At 30.1% G+C, this 20888-nt stretch overlaps 1 protein-coding gene across 1 annotated transcript in view; it reads right to left on the reverse strand.

The window, feature by feature from the left end:
- The window catches only part of LOC135927108 (twitchin-like), an 81852-nt gene that overhangs the window by 46722 nt on the left and 14242 nt on the right, over window positions 1-20888 (reverse strand). Inside the window, 8 exon segments of the mRNA XM_065463046.1 lie at window positions 1282-1391; window positions 2992-3085; window positions 3151-3190; window positions 3389-3525; window positions 3953-4052; window positions 4291-4394; window positions 7784-9120; window positions 9675-9745. Of these exon segments, the coding sequence (XP_065319118.1) occupies window positions 1282-1391; window positions 2992-3085; window positions 3151-3190; window positions 3389-3525; window positions 3953-4052; window positions 4291-4394; window positions 7784-9120; window positions 9675-9745 (1993 nt within the window).

Here is a 20888-nt window from a genome sequence, read left to right on the forward strand (position 1 = left end):
GCTAACTCAATATTTTATCCAGAAAAATATTATGCAAGCCCTAAAGAATTTGCTCATAGATGGCATATAGGATTGAACATCTATTGGCGAAATCTCGACGCTTAGGCATTATTTTTCTGCCTCATATGTTGAGTTAGTTGTTTTTAAAAATCGGCTCAAATCGAGCCGATTTTTAAAAACGGCTAACTCAATATTTTATCCAGAAAAATATTATGCAAGCCTAAAGAATTTGCTCATAGATGGCATATAGGATTGAACATCTATTGGCGAAATCTCGACGCTTAGGCATTATTTTTCTGCCTCATATGTTGAGTTAGTTGTTTTTAAAAATCGGCTCAAATCGAGCCGTTTAACAACACTAGATCTGTATTGAGGCCTAATTTTACAAACCCGGCCCGAAATTTTTTTACCGGTCCGACCCGGGTCGAATTTATTTAAATATAGAAATTAATTTTTTTTTAATAATTACTTCAAAATAAAAGACATATGTTATTATATGTGGCATCTAGTTTTCTATAAATAAAATCGACTATTTTTATTTATAACATAAAAAAATTTCAATATAAAAAATTGATAAGTTTAAGATATAATATATTTAAAGAAAATTTCCGAATCCCGACCAGACCCGGCCAAAATTTTCTCAAAAAATATTAGGACCGACCCGGTCCGAACCCGATTTTTAAAAACGTTACCCAGAAAAATATTGCCTAAGCCTCGAGACTTCGCTAATTGGAGTCTAGACCTCTGTGCCCATCTATGAAGTAAAAATCTCCAGGCTTGCGTAATATTATTCTAGATAAAATATCGAGTTAGCCGAACACTAAGTTCAGCGACTATATCCGATACAAGATAATTATCTTTTCGTATTTAACATATTGTATCTGCAAAAGTAGGCCCAGCCCGTATCCGGCCCGAACCCGAACCCGGCCCGAATAATATTTTTTATGAAAATTCTCCGGGCCGGGTCGGGCCTTAAAATTATTTATTAATTTTATGTCTAATTTTTCATGATTTTCTAGGAAGTAGAACGCGCCATATAACATATTATCGTTTATTTTGAGTAATTATAAGAATTAATTTCATATATTTAAATAAATTCTGGCCGGGCTTGAAAAAATTAGGCCCGATGCAAATCGCTAATTCACATAGTGTTTACTTTATAAACTCGACTAAAATAAAAGGCTATTATTAGATTGCGAGCCATTTAAATCCCTTTCACGATAAGATCATTCCTTATTAATTTTTTGTTTTTTAAAAAAAAAATGAATGGAATAAAAAAACCATTTGGGTTTAGTATCCGGTTTGAAGTATATGCACTCGAATTCAACGCTCGGGTCCGTTTTTTCCTTGCAATATTTGTCGCATAGATTTTTTTCGAACTCTTCAACAGGCTTGGATAACAGGGGAGGGGGTGGGGTAAAATAGTTATTTGCGTTTAGAAAGATTTATAAATGATAAAGATTAAAAAAAATGATTGAAGAGAAGAGAAGAGAAGAGAAGAGAAGAGAGAGAGAAGAGAAGAGAAGAGAAGAGAAGAGAAGAGAAGAGAAGAGAAGAGAAGAGAAGAGAAGAGAAGAGGAAGAGAAGAGAAGAGAAGAGAAGAGAAGAGAAGAGAAGAGAAGAGAAGAGAAGAGAAGAGAAGAGAAGAGATTTTGTTTCAGGAATATACATTTCCCGGCAAAATCAAGATTTTTAAAATTTAAAAATTAAAAGTTGAAAAGATTAAACATTTTTGCCGCTAAACATAAAACACAAATTTTTTTTAGTGATTCCAGATTTTTAGCCCCGGATTCATAAATTACTCAAATCTACAATGGAATGATTTACGTTAATAAATTTACTTTAAAAAGAATTGTAAATGATGTAAACATTTATTGTTTCTAATAAGAAAGAAATTAATATATATGTTAGAGAGTCAATGTGACTTTTTGGCCCGGCAATAGGTTATATTTTTTTTAGGCGCGTATTTTGAAATTTAAAAAAAAATTGATTTTAATCGGAAATATATTCAATCATGTTTGGATTACCTCACTCTGTAAATTACAAATTTTAGGCAATTCCGCCATGAACCTTTTGAATTTGTATGATAGGTTATTCTTAAACATATCTCCAAATATACTTCCGGCAAGAAAGAAAGAAAGAAAGAAAGAAAGAAAGAAAGAAAGAAAGAAAGAAAGAAAGAAAGAAAGAAAGAAAGAAAGAAAGAAAGAAAAGAGAAAGAAAGAAAGAAAGAAAGAATTTAAAAAAAAAACAAAAAATAACACAATGCCGATAACATATACAAAATATATTATCAAAAAAAACAGAAGGATTTTGAATTAATAAATATACTTGAAATTTAGAAATAGTAAATTAATTTTTAGGTAAGGGGGCCCAATATATTATGGAGATCTACAATACTAAATTAAGTTAATTAGTGATGTTAAATCATCTAACTTTGACCAATTCCAATATGGCGTCGTCAAGATTATCCCCTCCCCTAACAGCCTAGTGAGGAAAACCAATTTATAGAAAAATATTACTTTTTAAAAATAAATACAAAGACAACTTAATAAATAACCCGTCTTCGTTCGTCGAAATTAGCTAAGAATTTTCTTACCGAATCGGTGAATTTAAATGTTGTTTCAACACATATACTGCGGTGTTAGTGTTGTTAAAACGGCTCGTTTTAACTCGATATTTCATCCAGAAAAAAATATTACCCAAGCCTGTAAATTTTACTCATAGAAAGGAACAAAGGGGTCTAAGGCATGGAATATCTGAATCTCGAGTCTTAGGCGATATTTTTCTTGCTAAAATATCGAGTTAGCCGTTTTTAAAAATCGGCTCAAAACGAAGCCTTTCAAACAACAAAGGTTACTAAAATTAATTCCTAAAATTTCCGGATAGAAAATTCCCAACTTAATTTTCGATGAGCTCTAAAGGGGGAAACGATGATATATAATTAACAAATTAAATATGGAACACTGCAAAAAAAAAATAAATTAAAACCTTTAATTTTTCTTTGAGCAATTCCTCTTCCTCCTGCTGTTTCAGTTCTCCCCAATTGGGATCATTCTCATCCAGTTCCCATTTTTCGTATTCCCTTTTTTTTTTTTTAAAAAAATAAAATTATATACATAATATACGCCGAATTGAATAATTTTATACCTGTGTTTCAATAAGGCGCGGAAGTCAAGTCCGTCAGACGCTTGTAATTTAAAAGAAACATATATAAGTGTCGCGTATTTTATTGATAAGTGGTTATTAAAATTTGGCCGAGCAAAATATTAACCCAATCCTCAAAATAATTAGTGAGATGATGGATGGCAAGTTTGACTCCCATTTCCGGCTAAATCTCAAAGGCTTAGGCAAAAATGGGGCTAAAAAAAAAGTTGTTATTATTTACCTTTGACGAAAACTTTGAATAAAGATTGTTCCGTTCCATTCCTATTCTCGATCTTGCACAGGTATTGACCGTCATCTCTTTCGCGAGCTTTACGAATTTGTAAGGTTACCGAATTTTCGAAATCGTCTATGTACATCCTGTTTAAATATTATATTTATAACGATAATGTGCGCGTATAATAGGGAAGCAATAAGTGGGTTAGGTACCTAGTGTCGTTTAAACGGCGGCTCGTTTTGAGCCGATTTTTTTAAAAAACGGCTAAATTCAATATTTTGGCCAGAAAAATATGATGCCTTTACGTCTTAGAGCATTCGCTAATAGATGCCTAGACATTGGGTGTCATCTATGAGCAAAATCTTATGCGCTTGCGTGATATTACTCTGGATTAAATGCTGAGTTAGGCTCGAGTCGAGCCACCGTTTAGCAACACTAACAATAACCTTACAAAAAATTGCCTGACATTTATAAGGTAAGGGGGGTAATTTACATATAATTTCCGGTAAGATCAAATCGAAAGAAAGAAAGAAAGAAAGAAAGATATATAATATAGTAAAAAAAACTTACCAAAATCTGCCTCCTTGAAGAATCTCGCGCTCTCCTTTATACCACCTGACTTTTGGAGCGGGATTGCCAGCGATTATAGCCGTAATCTCAGCAGTATCACCTTGAATAACGATAAATTTGATATATTATAGATTATCTTTTTTGAGTATAAAACTTGGCTTTATAGATACGTCAATCAATTCAGAGTTCTATAGAGTTATGTTCAAGTTCCATATTTGTTAATAATAGTGTATTGAAATTTTCTTAATAAAATTTCTTTCAATAAATTAGAGTAAAATATTATCCTAAAACGCTGTATTTAGGATCTTGAATATTTTTGAAAAAAAAACTAATATTACCATCTAGAATCAAAACATTGTTTGGGGCTTGAACAAATGAAGGCGGGGTACCAGGACCCGGGGTCGCTTTCAACTTTTTGGTTTTATCTGGCTCGCCAAAAAATCTGTAAATTTATAAAAACGTATATTTATAATTTATAAAAATTTAAAATCAATATCGATTGGAGGAGAATGAATTAGAATATCCTATAAGATCAGAACCTCGACCTAAGCCACGATTATTTTACCCAATACTCCCTCTTCCGACCCCCTAAATTGCGAAATCATGATTCTTACCATTCCCTCAAGCTCAATGAGAGCCCTGGGTCGTAATCCTCCGGCCCAACCTATATGGTTTATATTTTTCGATTATTCAGTTGTAAAAAAAAAATTAAATATTCTTCTCATGGAATTCTGGGGGCTAATTTATAAAATATAAAAAAAATTTTGTTTTTTTAAAACAAATTTAAATATACAATTTTTTTAAAAAAAAAACAATGAATATTTTTATCTCTAACCAATATTATATTTGTTATTTAAGCGTTTTCTGAGTGTTTTAGCAATTTTTTTTAAAACTCAAATCAATGAATAGCGCGCGCATTTTTAAAAAGGCGCCAACATTGCCGGAAATAGCACTTGAAACAGAATACCTAACCTCTGAATTCCCCACTATTTAGTAAGGAACCTTTGAAATATTCTAAATTCATATATATATATCGATTTTTCAATCAAAATTAAAATGTATACACAAAAGTTTCATGGGCGGAATCGTGTGAAATATACAGGAGAGGTTGTACGTATGCGTAATACGATTCCGGAAAAATGAGGCAAAATGAATGCGCAGCATAAATGATATATATAGATTGGCTAAAAAAAACAGAGATGACTGAAGCATGCCCCTAAAATTTATTAAACTCTATGATTGGCCCGTTTAGCCCCCACCAAAATTTGAAATATATTTGCCGCCAAAAAGAACGGAACGAGCTTATATTTATTTAAAAAAAATTATTTCTTTATCTCATAAAATATTGTATATTTTATGAGTTTATGGTTAAAAATATATTTAAAAATACGTCAAAATTCAAATATTTTAAAAAAAATTGGCTTTAGAAGGGGCTAAAAAATTTTTCATTGGATGAATAGGCTGGTGGGTAAATTTGAAAAAAAAACAAAGAGCGGACCTGCGAGTGGGCTTTCGGTTTAATAAGCCCATTGCAGACCTATTTCTTTTATAACCCATTTAATAATGAAAATTCATAGAATCTAGTTTTAAAAAAATCCTGAGAAATGAATTCCTATTAGAGATCAGCGCAGCTGAACACTGTCCGAACCGGCCCGTTTAAGATTCTGAAGGCGTACAAAAAATTTTCGCGATTCCGGGCAAAACCGGGTTGTGTAAAAATATTTTGCCCAAGTTTTTCGACCCGAACCGCAAATTATTTAGCCTTTGATTAATTTCATATTTCTCGAAGAATATGGGAGAACCATTCCATGTCAAATCGATCAAAAAATGGCATATTTTCGGCCGATTCCTTCGTAAAAATTGTTAATAATTTTATGGAATTTGTTTAGATAAGTATAAAAAAAAAAAAATTAGAAAGCCGTTTATTTTAGCTCGCTAGCTTATCTGGTTCCAGAGATACAGGGCTTCAAAGGTGCGAAAAATCGGTAAAATCTTTTAAAAGGCTAATATCTCAAAAACTGTTTATAATAAATAAAAAAAATAAGGCGCCAATTTGAGTCTTTAACTTCCGGTTTATCTATATTGCTTTACCCGCGTTTTTATGCAACATAGGGAGTTGGTTTACAAAAATTATATTTCAGACACTTTTTATAATATATACGATGCCACAAACCTGTTGACGCAATCGGCTCATTCCAAATAAGCATATTTTACCAAAAAAAATTGAAGAGTTTTTTATTTGCGTGCAATAGATGACGCTAAATGAAAATACAAGTTATGGTTTTAAAGTTTTTGTTGCTTAAATTACCAATAATCAATCCCCTTTTTCAAAATTGTTAAAAAAATTGCTGTAATTATCTTAGGGTCGGCACTAAAAAAATAATAAGAAAAGCCGTTTATTTTAGCTCCCTAAGCACACCTCGCTCCCAAGATGCAGAGACTCGAAGGAGATAAAAATGAAAAATGTCGCACCCGTAAGATTTTAAAATGTTCGTAATTCCAAAAACTTTTTGAGGCATGAAATTCTATTAAAAATGAATTTTGAATGAAGAACAATATATAATCGTTTTTAGCAGATTTTGCTGAAAGTTATATGCCTTTGTAGTTCCAATCCAAGATGGAGTTACAAAGTTATGCCATTGCGGTTCCAAAGATGGAGTTACAAGGATTATATTGGAATAAAGTGCAAGTTATTGGAGTCCTTACTACTGATAGCTAATCCATACAGTTACCACGTGATTATTAACAAGATACCTTTAAAAAATGTAAATATTTAAGTTAAGTATATATATCGGAATCTCTTATTCGTAGAACAATCGCCATTCATTAATGCCTAAAATATTTAGTCCGCTACTCAACAGATGAATTTAAAGCCAACCAATAAAAATGTTTCTACTTTTCAGATGGAGCAGCATCCCAAATAGCCATTTACGAAAATGATTTCCTAATAAAAAGCTGAGTGGCATTTCTGGACCCCAATTCCCATAGATAGGAACCTGTTGGAGTTCTGATGAGGTAACGTAGTAACCAAGGGTTTAGTTTACAAAAAACAAACCTGTTTCAAAACAAATAACTTGCCATAAAAGAGTTTACTTTACCTATACTAAAGGAAAAATATTGAAAGGAGCATAAGATGATCTCTAATTTATTAATATATTAATTATTTTTATTTAAGGAATAGATGACAATCCAGTGGGTCAACATTAATTAAAACACAATATTAAGAATGTCTAAGGGGAATTTGGACACACAGCCCCTCAGCTTATTTACTATGTTTAATAGAAATTCGAAAATATTTTAATATAAAAAAAAATCAAAATATCCTGTTATATATTGGTAAAATAGTAAAAACAACATTTTTTAACAATGATGTTAGTTTCTTATAAGCTGAAAATATAATATTCAATTTTTGGCAAAAATGCAAGGTTATAAAAATTCCTTTATTGCTTAAAAAAACAGAAGGAATATAGGTAAACCGGAAGTTAAAGACCCAAATTGGCGCCTATTTTTTTAAATATTATTATTATAGACAACAATTTGATATATTATTAGATTAATTTTTACTTATAAATAGTCTTTGAGATATAAGCATTTTAAAGACTTTTACAGATTAGAAATTCACTAATTTTTCGTGCCTAAGAAGATCTGTATCTCGGGAATTAAATGTGCTAGCGAGCTAAAATAAACGGATTTCTCATTTTCTTTTATACCTATCTAAATAATTCCAAAAAATTTTAACAATCGGCCGAATGGTGAACGATTTGACATGGAATGGCCCCATAAGGTTATACTAAAATAAAAATTTGACCCATTTAGAATTTAAAAAAAAACCTTTGTTTCGTTTGTTCTAAGGTCTTTTGGGGTTTGGTACCAGGAGCTGCCGAAGACCGTCTTTCTCCGGGTCTTAATGAAGGAGCCAGGAATGATTCCCCCATGGCCAGTGAGGAGGTTCCTGATATGGAAGTAGTACCGGTTAACGTGGGTTTTCTAAACATCTTCTTTTCGAGCTCGACGAGCGAAGGGCGCCGTTCCACGTTTATGAGGGGAGGAAGAGGGGAAGGGGCAGTTTCCCCTTGTTGGTTCATAGTTGAGCTTTTACGGGAAAGTGGAGGAGTAGAGGGTTGCCCGATAGACTTTCTTAGCATGTGAGGACCTGGTAACTGTTTATTAGGGGTTGGAGATGGTTCCTTGATAGGAGACAGAGAATAGGCAGAGCTAGGAGAGCCTGGCGAAGTATCCGGTTGGGCGGAAAGTGTAGCGGTAGTTATGGTGGAAGTGGAAGTCACTATGGGTGTTTTTTGAGGAATTTGCAAGGATTTTCTAGTACTGTCTGTAGTAGAAGTAACCGTGGTGACCGATGTGGTAGTTAAAGCTTTGGTGGCTGTGGTAGCTGCCACGTGAAAAGTGGAACTCGTCGTTGCTATTGGTTGGGTCGTGGGAATATTTTGCGATGATTTTCTGTCAACTTGCTTGACCTCTACTGCGCTAGGGCGTTTCAGTGGGGCTGAGGCGGTAGAAGGAGTACCGATGCTTGAAATGCTGGCAACATTTATAGAGCCCGTCTCTACGGGTTTAGTCGTGGCTATCAGTGTGGGTTTAACTTGTTTGGAAGAGTCAAGTGATGATTCCATGGTGAGCGTGGGAGAAGGAATTTCACGAGTTTCAACGAGAGTCGAAAAGGATACTCGGGGTTTCTTAATGATCCCTGCAGTGTCTAACGAAGCGCGACTATCTTTATCCTTAGAAGATGGTTGACTAGTAGAAGGTATGGCCATCGGGGTAGGACTAACGGTGGTAGTTGTAATAGTGGGTGTTATCGATTCATTACCTTTAGTTTTGGATGGCACAATAGTCGGCTTTCCAACGACGCTACTCCTAGGCGTTTGATCACCCCCACTTTCTATTTTGGGCTTTTTAGTGGTATCCTCAGCGGGCTCGGGGGTTACCGAAGTCGTTAATTTGGTCCGCTTCAACATGTGAGGACCGGGAAGCTGGCGGTCAGCTTTTTTTAATACGGGCATATCGGATTCGTCGAATTCAGTGATTTCCGTATCCTTTATGATAGAATCTTTATGGGATGAAAGTTTACGATCCTTTGGTTCGTGTTCATATATCTCGGTAGTTTTCCTTGGGGAAGAAACATCTAGTTCATCTGTTTTACTAGGTTTCTACATTTCAAAAAAAAATAAAAAATAAAATAAATATTATATTTTAAAAACCGAACCCATAAAAGAAATTTTTTTTTATCTATTTCCTGTTTTTCCTTTATACATTATAATAACGAAAAAAAACAACTTTTGCTTCATATTATCATCTCACAATATGGGATCAATTAGTGAGTAAAATTGGCATTTCTTATTACTACTTAAAGGTCAAATTTTAAGATAGGTTTTTTCTTAAATTAATTATTATTATTAATATTATCAATTTTTTTAAAAAATAAATTAAGAATTGATAATTGGTATGTTAAGACCGCTTCAAGGTTATAAAAAAATAATGAATAGTATTATTTATAATAAATTAAAATCATATTAAAAATGATATATATACAAAATTTTTTATATTTTTTAGAAGTTTTATATATAGCATTTTTTTAAAAAAGATGGTTTTAAAAATAGTAAAACTTAGATTAGCAATTTAAAAATATATTCGATAAATAAAATAAAGAATACATAATATTTATAATAAATATATAAGAAAAAAATTTAAAAAAAAAAAAAACTTTAGCAATATGTTGATCAGCTGATTCGGATGGGATGGATCTTTTTTGCGGTGTTAGGTGACTTTTATCTTCTTTTTTTGTTAGAAAAAAAAATAAAAAATAATTTTTATAAATGAAGATGAAAATAATATTTATAAATGAAGATGAAAATGATAGGAAAAAAAGGTATAGTGTTGTTAAAGTAACTAGTTACATATTTTTTACAAAAATGTAACTGTAAAGCGTTACACGATATATCTACTAATTACTTGAATTAAATTTGAGGGATAATTGTTTACCTCTCACTTTTAAAATGTCCCCTCCCACGTTTAAAATGGTCAAAAAAAGTGTTGCAATTATAAAAGATAGCAAAGTTAAAACTGTGGCGTTTTTCGTGCGTATCTTTTAACGCTCAATTTTTTGACGTATGCACGAACGGCCCTCTACGGCAAACGCTATTCCCAAAAAAATTTTAAGGTTTTTAAGATAAAGCTCATCATTGAATGGATTTATTTAACCCTGTTTCATTGACTGGGCACGGACCGAAGGCCCGCAAAATAGGGGGTACCTTTCGACCTCAATAACTTTTAAGCAGTAAGCATATCATAATTAATCCTTTCTTCCTCTTTTTCCTTGTGTGTATGTGTGTGTAAAAAAAAATTATTTTTATTTTTATATTTGCGGCGCGTTAAAAATTAGGTTTTCCGCGAGGTATAAATTTTCTATTTTCAAAATTATTAATTAAATATTTTTATTTTAAATTTTTCCTAATTAATATATACTCTTAAATTATTTTTGATATGTATGTATATAGCGTATTTTTAATTTACCATAATTTATTTTTATTATATTGATTTCCAGTATTTTTTGTTTGTTTGTTAGTTGTTTTTTTTTTTTCATTTTTCAATTGTATTTTAAATATCTTCATTTTATTTCTTTATTTTTTTTTAGCCAAATTTTATGAATGAATATATTGATTATTTCCATTCCATCTAAAGCATCTTCAATTGAATCCTCATCCGGTGATCTTAATTCGGAATCAATTAAACAAAAATCTTTAAATAAAAATTAAGGGAAAAGGGGGGGGGGGCTAATGAATCAAGTTTCGAGGAGAAATCCTTTTCCTAATCTCAATCTTTACGAAACATTCGGTTTAATAAGGATCATTAGATGCTGGTGCATCATACCCCAACCGACATCTATATCAAATTTATAAAACGTACCTTTATGCGGATATTCTTTCATATGCAGTATAACTAATTTGTGAGTCTAAATATAAAAAAAAAAATTATTAAAAATCTCTTAGTTAGGCGAGGGGAGGGGGGGGGTAAACTCTTCTGGGGTTATTTGGACCGAAAAGATCGCCAATTAAATAAATAATAATTGGAGTTATTAGGCCTGAGTTCTATGTTAAATAGGTTTTCATTATAAATTTCAAAGCCGCGTGCAAAAAAAATGTTTCAACGTCCATTTTGAATTAATCTATTTCATATTTATAATGTGTTGCCCAACATATTAATTTGTGACGACAGGGTGATCTTAGGAAATATGTTTAATTTTAAATTTAGAAAAATATACATATATTCCTGAAGTAATTCTCTTCTTAGAAATTCTGTAATTTTGAGAGCAAAATTTTGAGGATCTGAGATTTACCAAATATCGATAGAAAAATGTGTTTAATTTTGACGGAAAAACTTTTCTTTTGCTAAGGAGTCGTCAAAAACCCACCAAAAACTCCTAAAATAATTCTTAAGACTCTCTCTAGACTTAAAAAGCAGCCCGATTATTAAGATTCTAACCAAAATAACATACTTAAGCCTAAGGATTTTGCTTCAAACTGGCAGAAATGCTTGGACATGCCAAATCTCGATACTCACATAATATCATTTTAGCTAAAATCATAAATCCGGCTTTTCTGAAAAAATCGACATAAAGATCGAACTTTCTAGTAACGCCACTCTAAACTTCCTTAAACAAATGGGCGCTTAATTTTTCCCGGTTACTCTCTTAGAGGTTTAAACTGAGGGGGTAACATTTATGTTCCCTCCTATACTCCTTGTACGCAGTATACTCTCATTTTAAAAAATTGAACGCGCGGTTCTTTTTAACCATAAGCGAGCGTGCGGGCGGGAGGGTTAAACCCGCCTATCGCAGACTTCTAGTACTCTCCCCACTCGAGGTTTGGTCATAATGGCGCGACTTGCAGCTCCTTACCCCCCCCCCTCTCCTCACTGGTGTTAGAGAACAATGATTGAAATTCTGTTTTCTATCTTCTTATAATATTTATTAAATTTGTCATATTATTAATTATTTTTTTTTTAAAAAATATAATTATTAATTAAAACTTAATTTTAAAAATCAACATTTATAAAGAGGAGAATAATAGAGAGAGAGTTTCTCGTTCAAGGCTTTTTTTCCAATAAATTTCAACATTCTTTATTATAATAAAATAAATAAATATCGAAAATATTTATCACAATTTTTTTCTATTTTTTTGCAGTGATTTTTCATAAACTTTTCTTTTTTTAAAAACATTTTTTTTTGATTGAAGTAAATTTTTTTCTATTTTTTGCAGTGATTTTTCATAAACTTTTCTTTTTTTAAAAACATTTTTTTTTGATTGAAGTAAATTTTTTTTCTATTTTTCAAGCCTGCTAAAATCTTAAAATCCAAGAGATTTAATTGTTATAATTTTAAACAGAGGCGAAAAATTATTTCAAACTTTTTTGTAATATTTTAAAATCATTTTTTTTTGTGTGTGTTTTTATATTTTTTTAAAAAAAAAATTTTAAGTTATAATAATTATGAATAATAGTGATTTCTTTTCTTGCGAATTTAAAATTTTTTTTTGTCCTCTTCCTTAACCCTGACTGTGACATTTTGTGATTTAATTAATTGGTCACGTGATTGATTGATTTATGGAATTCTAATTGGTTCCAGCCACCTTTTTTTTAAAAAAAAATATATAATAGAAAAACTGCAACGGGGGGGGGGCCTCTTCCCACAACCCGCCTGGTCGAAATTTTTTAACGTTTTTATAGGTCCGCCCAAACAGGAAAGAGCAGGGGTGGGAGGCAGAAGACAACGGTTAACTGGGGTCACCATTATTATATCTATTTCATAGCGCGCATAAAATTGAACGTTTCAAGGCTGCGTTTCAAAACGCAAATTTAAAAAAAAACGTATAAAAACGCAGCTATGTTTTAAATAACAGTTCTAAATTTAAAGCAAAATAGCATTAAAAAAGAATGCTGTCCAATTTTAATACGAACGCATTCAAAATGTATTATTTGCGTTTTGAAGAAAAAAAACGCTAAAATTAAGAGTTCCTCCTTCTATTTTATAAAAAAAAATATATTTAAGATTAAAGTAAAATTGAGAAAGGTAGGGGGGTTGGGGTAAAATGACCACAAAATTTATTTTGGCCCTGGTTCGAATACGAACGCATTTAAAATGTATTATTTGCGTTTTGAAAAAAACGCTAAAATTAAGAGTTCCTCCTCTATTTTATAAAAAAAAAAATATTTAAGATTAAAGCAAAATTGATAAAAGTAGGGGGGGTCGGGGTAAAATGACCACAAAATTTATTTTGGCCCTGGTTCGAATACGAGCATTTAAAATGTATTATTTGCGTTTTGAAAAAAAACGCTAAAATTAAGAGTTCTAAGATTAAAGTAAAATTGAGGAAGGTAGGGGGGGGGTCGGGGTAAAATGGCCACAAAATTTATTTTGGCCCTGGTTCGAATACGAACGCATTTAAAATGTATTATTTGCGTTTTGAAAAAAACGCTAAAATTAAGAGTTCCTCCTCTATTTTATAAAAAAAAAATATTTAAGATTAAAGCAAAATTGAGAAAAGTAGGGGGGTCGGGGTAAGAATGACCACAAAATTCTTTTGTCCCCGGTTCGCCATAAATCTTGGCAAGGTTTTTTGTGCTTTTGTTTTTTGTCACTTTACCCGGTATAAATTTATCGAAGTAAGGTATAGAAGATCAGCATAGCATAGCCATGGGTTCGCCAGAAACACCAATTCCCTAAAAAATATTAAATAAAATTAAAGGGAAGGGAGGGGGGGGGGGGGTAGAAAATGAAAATGTTAACCGCCCTCACCCCCCCCCTACCCAGACTTTTTTGGTTTGCTTAAAAAACAAATTACGTTAAAAATAAAAAAAATATTAAAATAATTTTTAAATTTTTAACTTATTTAATAATTTATAAAAATATTATCATTTAATGATTTTCGATTTAAAATTTTAATTTAATTTTATTATTTTTTTTTTAAAAAAATAAATAAAATAAAATAAAATAAAAATTATTTTTGACTTTACATCTGTCCCCCTCTTTCCCTTGTGGAAGGAAAGTTATATTTTAAAAAAAAAAATAAATAAATTGTTCGAATAATAAATTTTATAAATAAATGATCTAGTTTGTAGCCTTCTGAATCTAAAAATGGTTAATGTTGTTTGTGGCTTGTGGCTTGTCGATTGTCGAGTTTATATTTTTTTTTAAAAAAAAGAAAAGAAAAGGAAAGAAAAGCAAAAAGAACAAAATATTTAAAGGTCAATTCAATCTATTTGTTAAATAAAATATCTTTTTATAAAAAAATAAAATCAAAATATAATAATTTATTATAAAACAAAAAAAAAACTAATAGGATTGACTTTAAGATAAAATCAAAAAGCAATTACTTCCCTTTTTTTTTAGAGATATTAGCGCGGTAAGGAATAGGGAGGGGTAGAGGAGTACAAAAAAACCCCCCAAAACAGTATGGCCACGTGACTTAGCTCGAATTGATTGGCACGGCCCGGCCCGTATTTTTTTTTAAAAAAAATCTTATATTTATTTTTGATTTTTATAGCTAATAATGGGCGATTCAAAAACATTCGGTTTTAAAATATAAGCGGCCAGGGTATTTCATAAAACCGAATTTTAGGCTAGGCCCGACCCGGGTTTAATGACCCGGCCCGTTAACCGACCCGGGTATAATGAGCCGGCCCGTTACCCGAACCGGGCCTGCAGATCTTTTGCTTTAAAACTGCCATAAAATTTACAATAAAAAAAACGATCATCTTCATATGGTCATTCGTGACCCTAGACAGACTCGTGGCATCTAATGTTCCGATCCCCGCTTAAAAATGGCTAATACGTTCCCCGGCAGAACCTGCCCCAGGCCTTGGCATTTAATTAAAATGGATAAAATTGAGAAAACTTATCGCATTTCGAATTGATATTTTAGTCCGAGTGACTCTTATAAAATAGACATGTTTAAAATTTAAATTTGGAATTTAAAACTTTTACATGAGCATAATATTCCAACGAAAAAAATTTCGGAACCAAAAATACATTTTATGGTTTAAATTTCAAAATATCAAAGTTTATTAGCTATAAAATTATTTAAGAAAAAAAAAAGATTACCTGCCTTATAGGGGGAGATAAGACTATCATCTCCAGCCTTTCACAATTAATTTAAAAATTTATTTTTCCAGTTATAAAATTTCATTTTATAATAATTAATTAATTTAATTATCTAAAATTTTAAGAATTTTTATATAATGAAGATTATAAATTAATAATTTACTTATTAACGCCATCTTGCGGATAAAATATTATCAAATTATATATATTTTTTTTATTTATTATTATTTCTGATGATAATCACATCACAAAAATTGATATAAAAATATTAATCAATCATAATTTAACATTACCCAAATTTTAATTTCTCTTATATTTATTATGGAAAAGTGTAATCTATTTTTTATTTGTTTTTTTATAAAAGTTAATTTGTCATAAATAAATTCACTAAAATCATGTAACACAGGTGAAAAAAAATGATAAATGAATAATATAATTTACCATTTAATTCCAAAACGAAACAATTTTCATTTAAATCAACGATATGCCGGTCCGGCGCTAAACCCGACCCTAAGCCGGTTCGGTCCGCTAAATTTACCCGCGCTCAATATTTTAAATGGCCCAATTATTAGATATAAAAAAATAATAATTAAAATATTATGACAATTATAAATTTTACTTTTGACGCGACAAAAAGATTTAAATCTATATGGAAAAGCAAAAAAAAAAATGGAGGTTATTATAACACGTGATTAAATAAGATAATATGATAGGACCGTTAAATATGAAGCGAAAATTGCGTCCACTTTAGCGGGTGGGAAGAAATTTATAATCATAATTTTCGGAAATTTAAAACCTTCGCGAATATTAAAATGAAATTATTCGATAGGTCAAATATTAATATTCGAATCCGATTCGAATATCGGATATCCGTTGGATGCACTAAATGCGATTCACTGACTTGAAGTTCCGGTTTATTTAATTTTTAATTTTTCCCACACGGAAGGTGAACTCTTAAAAATGTAACTGGATACTTATTTTTTTTCGCATCGATGCAATTTGTAACTTTTTTTTTTTTATAAATCGAAAAAATTTGAGTCAATTAATTTTAATTTATTATAAGTTGTGTTAAAAATAAAATTTTAGTATAATGAATTTTAAATTATATTGTTATTAAAATTTTATTGTATGTTTTAACTAAAATTAATTGATAAAATATAATTCTGTTACCTAAAAAAAAATACGTAATCATAGTTATATATCAGAAACCGGCAGGCCCGCTTCTAATCCCGGCCCGGGTTTTTAAAAAAAAACCCGGTCCGGGCCGTATATTTCACAACCAAATATTTGAAATCGCCATTTTTAGCTATGAAAATCAAAAAATCCGAGCTGAGCCGGGTCTGGCCTTGCCAATGGTGCCCCTGAAGATCTCTGGTACATAGGTCATAACATAAATTTAGGAATTCGTTTAAAACAGGGGAGATAAAATTCGGGGTTTCCTAAAGGAAATATTTGTTATAGAATTTCTAATTTATCTAGACATTTACAGTTTATAGTCAATCAAATCTTATATTAACCCTGTTCTTAATCTCTGGCCCCTAGAGTTTGGCTTAAGATAAAAAAAATTTGTCCCGTGAGAGGGGGGCCGTCTTCTATAACCTTCTTAGCATCGATCGGTATGTGATTAACTGATCAAGAAAATAATAATCGAGAAATTTTGTGTTTTAATACCAAAATCTTGATAATTCATTTTAATTATATACTGTGTTCCACCTGATGATCTGATTATTCCATCACCCACACTTAATTTCTTTCTTTCTTTCTTTCTTTCTTTCTTTCTTTCTTTCTTTCTTTCTTTCTTTCTTTCTTTCTTTCTCTCTCTCTTTCTTTCTCTCTTTCTTTCTCTCATTCTTTCTATGTAGCCTTATGTTGGCTATAGAAGAAAAAAAAATTATTTATGTTATAAAAATCATTTTTTTGACCAAAAAAAAGAAGTGGATACGGAGAATAGTGTTGTTAAACGGCTCAATTCGAGCCGGTTTTTAACCGGCTAACTTAATATTTTATCCAGAAAAATATCACTCATAAATGGCGGCACATAGGATTGACCATCAGGCGAAATCTCGACCCTTAGGCAATCTTTTCCGGGCTATGATATCGAGTTAACCGTTTTTTAAAAACCGGTTCGAATTGAGCCGTTTAAACAACACTAATGGAGAATAACATTAATTTCTAAGGCGACATTTGGTAAAAAATTTCAAAAAAGATGGCTTTTCAATAAAATTTTGCATAATTTTATTGAAAAATAACTTGGGAGTCTTTTAATTATTTGCCATTTAAAAAGCATTCCTAAAATAATTGCATTGTTCCTAACATAACTTAATCATAGAAATTTCTTTTACTTTTTCCCTGGAGGAGAGGACAATGATTGCCCCATCTAAATCTAACCAAGCCCTCAACATCATTGATCAGAAGGAACAGCTTAAAATCTCCAAATACACAGAAATTTCGAAAGACCATTGTTTAATTCCTATCATTTTCAACCACACTTGCCACCTTTGGCAAACTTGCCCTAGCATTCTTCAAAAAATTTAAGATCACAGATCAGTAAACTCTCAGAAGAACCCACTAGAGAAAGGTTATTTCTTCGACAAAGTTATAGCCTATAGCTATCGTTAAAGCGAATTACATCAGCTTCAATGGTACTCTACTAACCTAAGAGCTATCCTAGACCCTATCTACTTCTTATACTTTTTCTCTCACTTATAGAGGTCGAAGCTTTATAAATTATAGTACTCTTTTATCTAAATATTCAGTAATAAAATTTTTCCAAAAAAAAAATGCCTAATAAAAAAAAATACCTGAAAGTACCTAGTGTTAGAGGTCACTGAGTTCTGGATGCTAAAGAATTAGAGATCTTCTCTGGACAAAGTATTTTCCAAAACCAGTCGTTTGGATAAGATCAAAAGGTTAGAGAGGAGATATGATTTGATTGGTTAAAAATTATTCATGCACTTCTATTAATTAAGTTTTAAATTACCAGTTTTTTTAAATTAAATTACTTGCAACTGTATATATATTTTAATGTTATAAATTTAATTTCATAATTCGGTATTTTAATAAACTTTTTTAGATATATTGATATATTTATTAATTATTAATTATTATTTTTTAATTGTTTTAATTTGTCAATAAATTCATCGTTAATTGTGGAATATTCAATGTCATCAAAAAAAAAATCAAAGAAAGAAAGAAAGAAAGAGATTTTTTCTTTATTTTATATTAAAATTAAATTTCAAAATGACCACCAAAATATATTATTAACATTATAGAATCGGTTGAATCAAAATAATGTAAATTGTTATTTCTTAAATTATCTACAAAATAATGAAATATTACAAAAGGGAGAAGATAAGGAAAGGATGAGTGACTTTAGGAAAGATCCTTGGAAAGTAAACTGCCTTTACCTAGTGTAGTTTGCTTTGAGGATGGCTAACGTCAAAAATATCGTGAATAATAATATATTTCTTTCTTTCTTTCACTTTCTTTTCTTTTCAATCTCTTTTTTATTCCTAAATTATTAGGCCCATTCAATATATACCATATGGTTCAAAAATAAAAGTAATTTTTGTAATTTATTTTCCGACCAATATAATTTTAACAAATCTTGAATCAGTTTTTTTGCAGAATTTATGTCTTTCCTTACTTCCTTGGGCCGCTTTACTAAAACTATTATTGGTCATTAAAACCCCCCCCATCTTTAAAGAAACCGCCAAGCTTTAAGATTTAACTTTAAAGATGGGTAAAAATTTTGGCTCTGTTGCTGAAGATCTTCCAAGTCGTTGTTAAAACAGTATTATTAGCGAGATTTCTAACACTGCTAATTTTAGGGAGAGATTCTAAAACCGCTAAAAATTGGCGAATCTTAGGAAGTAAACACTTGCATTTAAAGTTGAGTTTTTAAAAAAGAGAAGCCGCTCCTAACAGAGTTAAAAACCCTTTCGCGGTAGGTAAGAATTACAGTGTCAATTTCCTTAAAAAAAAATGAAGGAAATCAAAATTCGAGTGTTTACTTCCCTAGCATCTATTAGTGTATTAATTTAAATTAATTTCAAAATTTTTAGCGAAATTCCCAATTTCTAAGCGATTTGTAAACGGGAAAAACCTAATTTATATTAATTTTTTAAAATCATTTTAAAAAAATTAAAATTAATAGAAATACCTGATTATCGGAGATTAGGAGAGGAAAAATTGAATATATTTTTATATGAACGAATCAAATTATGAATCAAAAATGGATGTTTAGTGCTGGCTTGGGATTGGGCTAATCTGATTTTTAAAAAATAAATATCTTTTCCGATGCATAAAATAAATTGGTTTTGAAAATATATATGACTTTTTTTTTGAAAAAATTATTTTTTAAAAAATATATAAAATAAATATTATGAATTTCATTTTATTTTAAATAAACTTTTTATATTTTTTTTTTATATAGAAAAATAAAAATTAAAATAAATATATTTTCGCAAATGTTATATCGATAAATTTCGAAATATTTTTTTTTTTGTAATTATTTTTATTTTTAAATGTAAAGTCGCTTTTTTCTTTTCTTTTCTTTTTTTATTTTATTTTATTTTATTTTAATTTTTTAACATAATTTTATAGTTCGTAAATGCGGTAAAAATAATAATAAATAAGCAACTTTATTGAGTTTTTTTAAAATTCTCTAAACCAAGTATATAGCATTTTTCCGTGATATTTCTTCTAAGATTTAAATCCCGGAATTAAAATTTTGAATCTTGAAATGAGCAGGAAATGGGTTAAACGTGGACTCGAATGCAGGTTAACCAATTAGAAAAATGAAAATTGTGGGATCGGGAAATGATTGGCAGTTCTAAAAAACCTTCCAGATTTATAATTTTGAATCTTGAAATGAGAAGGGAAATGAGTTAAACGCCGTAAATACTATTTTTAAAAAAAACGGAAATTGTATGTGAACGGGATACGGAATGCAAGACTTACCTTTTTTTTAACTGGATGACCAATTAGAAAATCGAGATGAGGAAAGGATGGGGTTGATTGGCAGATCTAGTTCTAAAAAATGATCATTACCCAAGAACCCAAAGCCCGGCGTAAGAATGATTTATAACTATTATTAATAAAAAAAATTTTTGTAGAATATTTTTTTAGAAAAAAAAAATTAATAAAAATAAAATAAAGATAAGACAGGTGTAAAAAAAAATAAATTTTTTTTTTTATGGGTTAGAATATTTTTAAATATTTAAAAATAATAATAATTAATAATAAAAAATAAATAATAAATATACATATATCGTAAAAAAAAATATATATTTTATTATATAAAATCGAAATTCAATAATAATAATAATAAATAATAAAAATTAAAAATTAAAAATAACTAAAAAAAACAGTGTTATGTAATCCTATTCTTTTTCGATATTATTAAATTTAAAAAAGATGAAGAAAAATTGTTTTTTTTTACTAATATTTACATTAAAGTAAAAACATAAATAGTATTTATCGATATCATAAAAGTTATCCTTTAAAAACTCTTAATTTTCTAAAGGAATTTAAAGCAAAGCAATTATATATAAACAAAAAAATATTAAGAGTGCATTAAAAATGGGGTTCGGTCGGTTTTGGCCTCCTTCATTCTCACTCACTTCAATTCGTAAAAATTTATTATATTATATATTATTTTTTTTTAAAAAAACCCTAAATTATTTTGTGTTTATATTTTAATTAATATAATGTCGTATGGGGGGGGGGGGGGGGATTCGGAATCTTCTGATTTTAAATCCGTTTCAACAGAAAATGTATTCTTAGCATGTGAAGAAGAGTACCCAAACCAGGTAAAAT

Source organism: Gordionus sp. m RMFG-2023, chromosome 3 (assembly GCF_954871325.1).
Source record: "Gordionus sp. m RMFG-2023 chromosome 3, tfGorSpeb1-WG-v2, whole genome shotgun sequence".
NCBI lineage: Eukaryota > Metazoa > Nematomorpha > Gordioida > Chordodea > Parachordodidae > Gordionus > Gordionus sp. m RMFG-2023.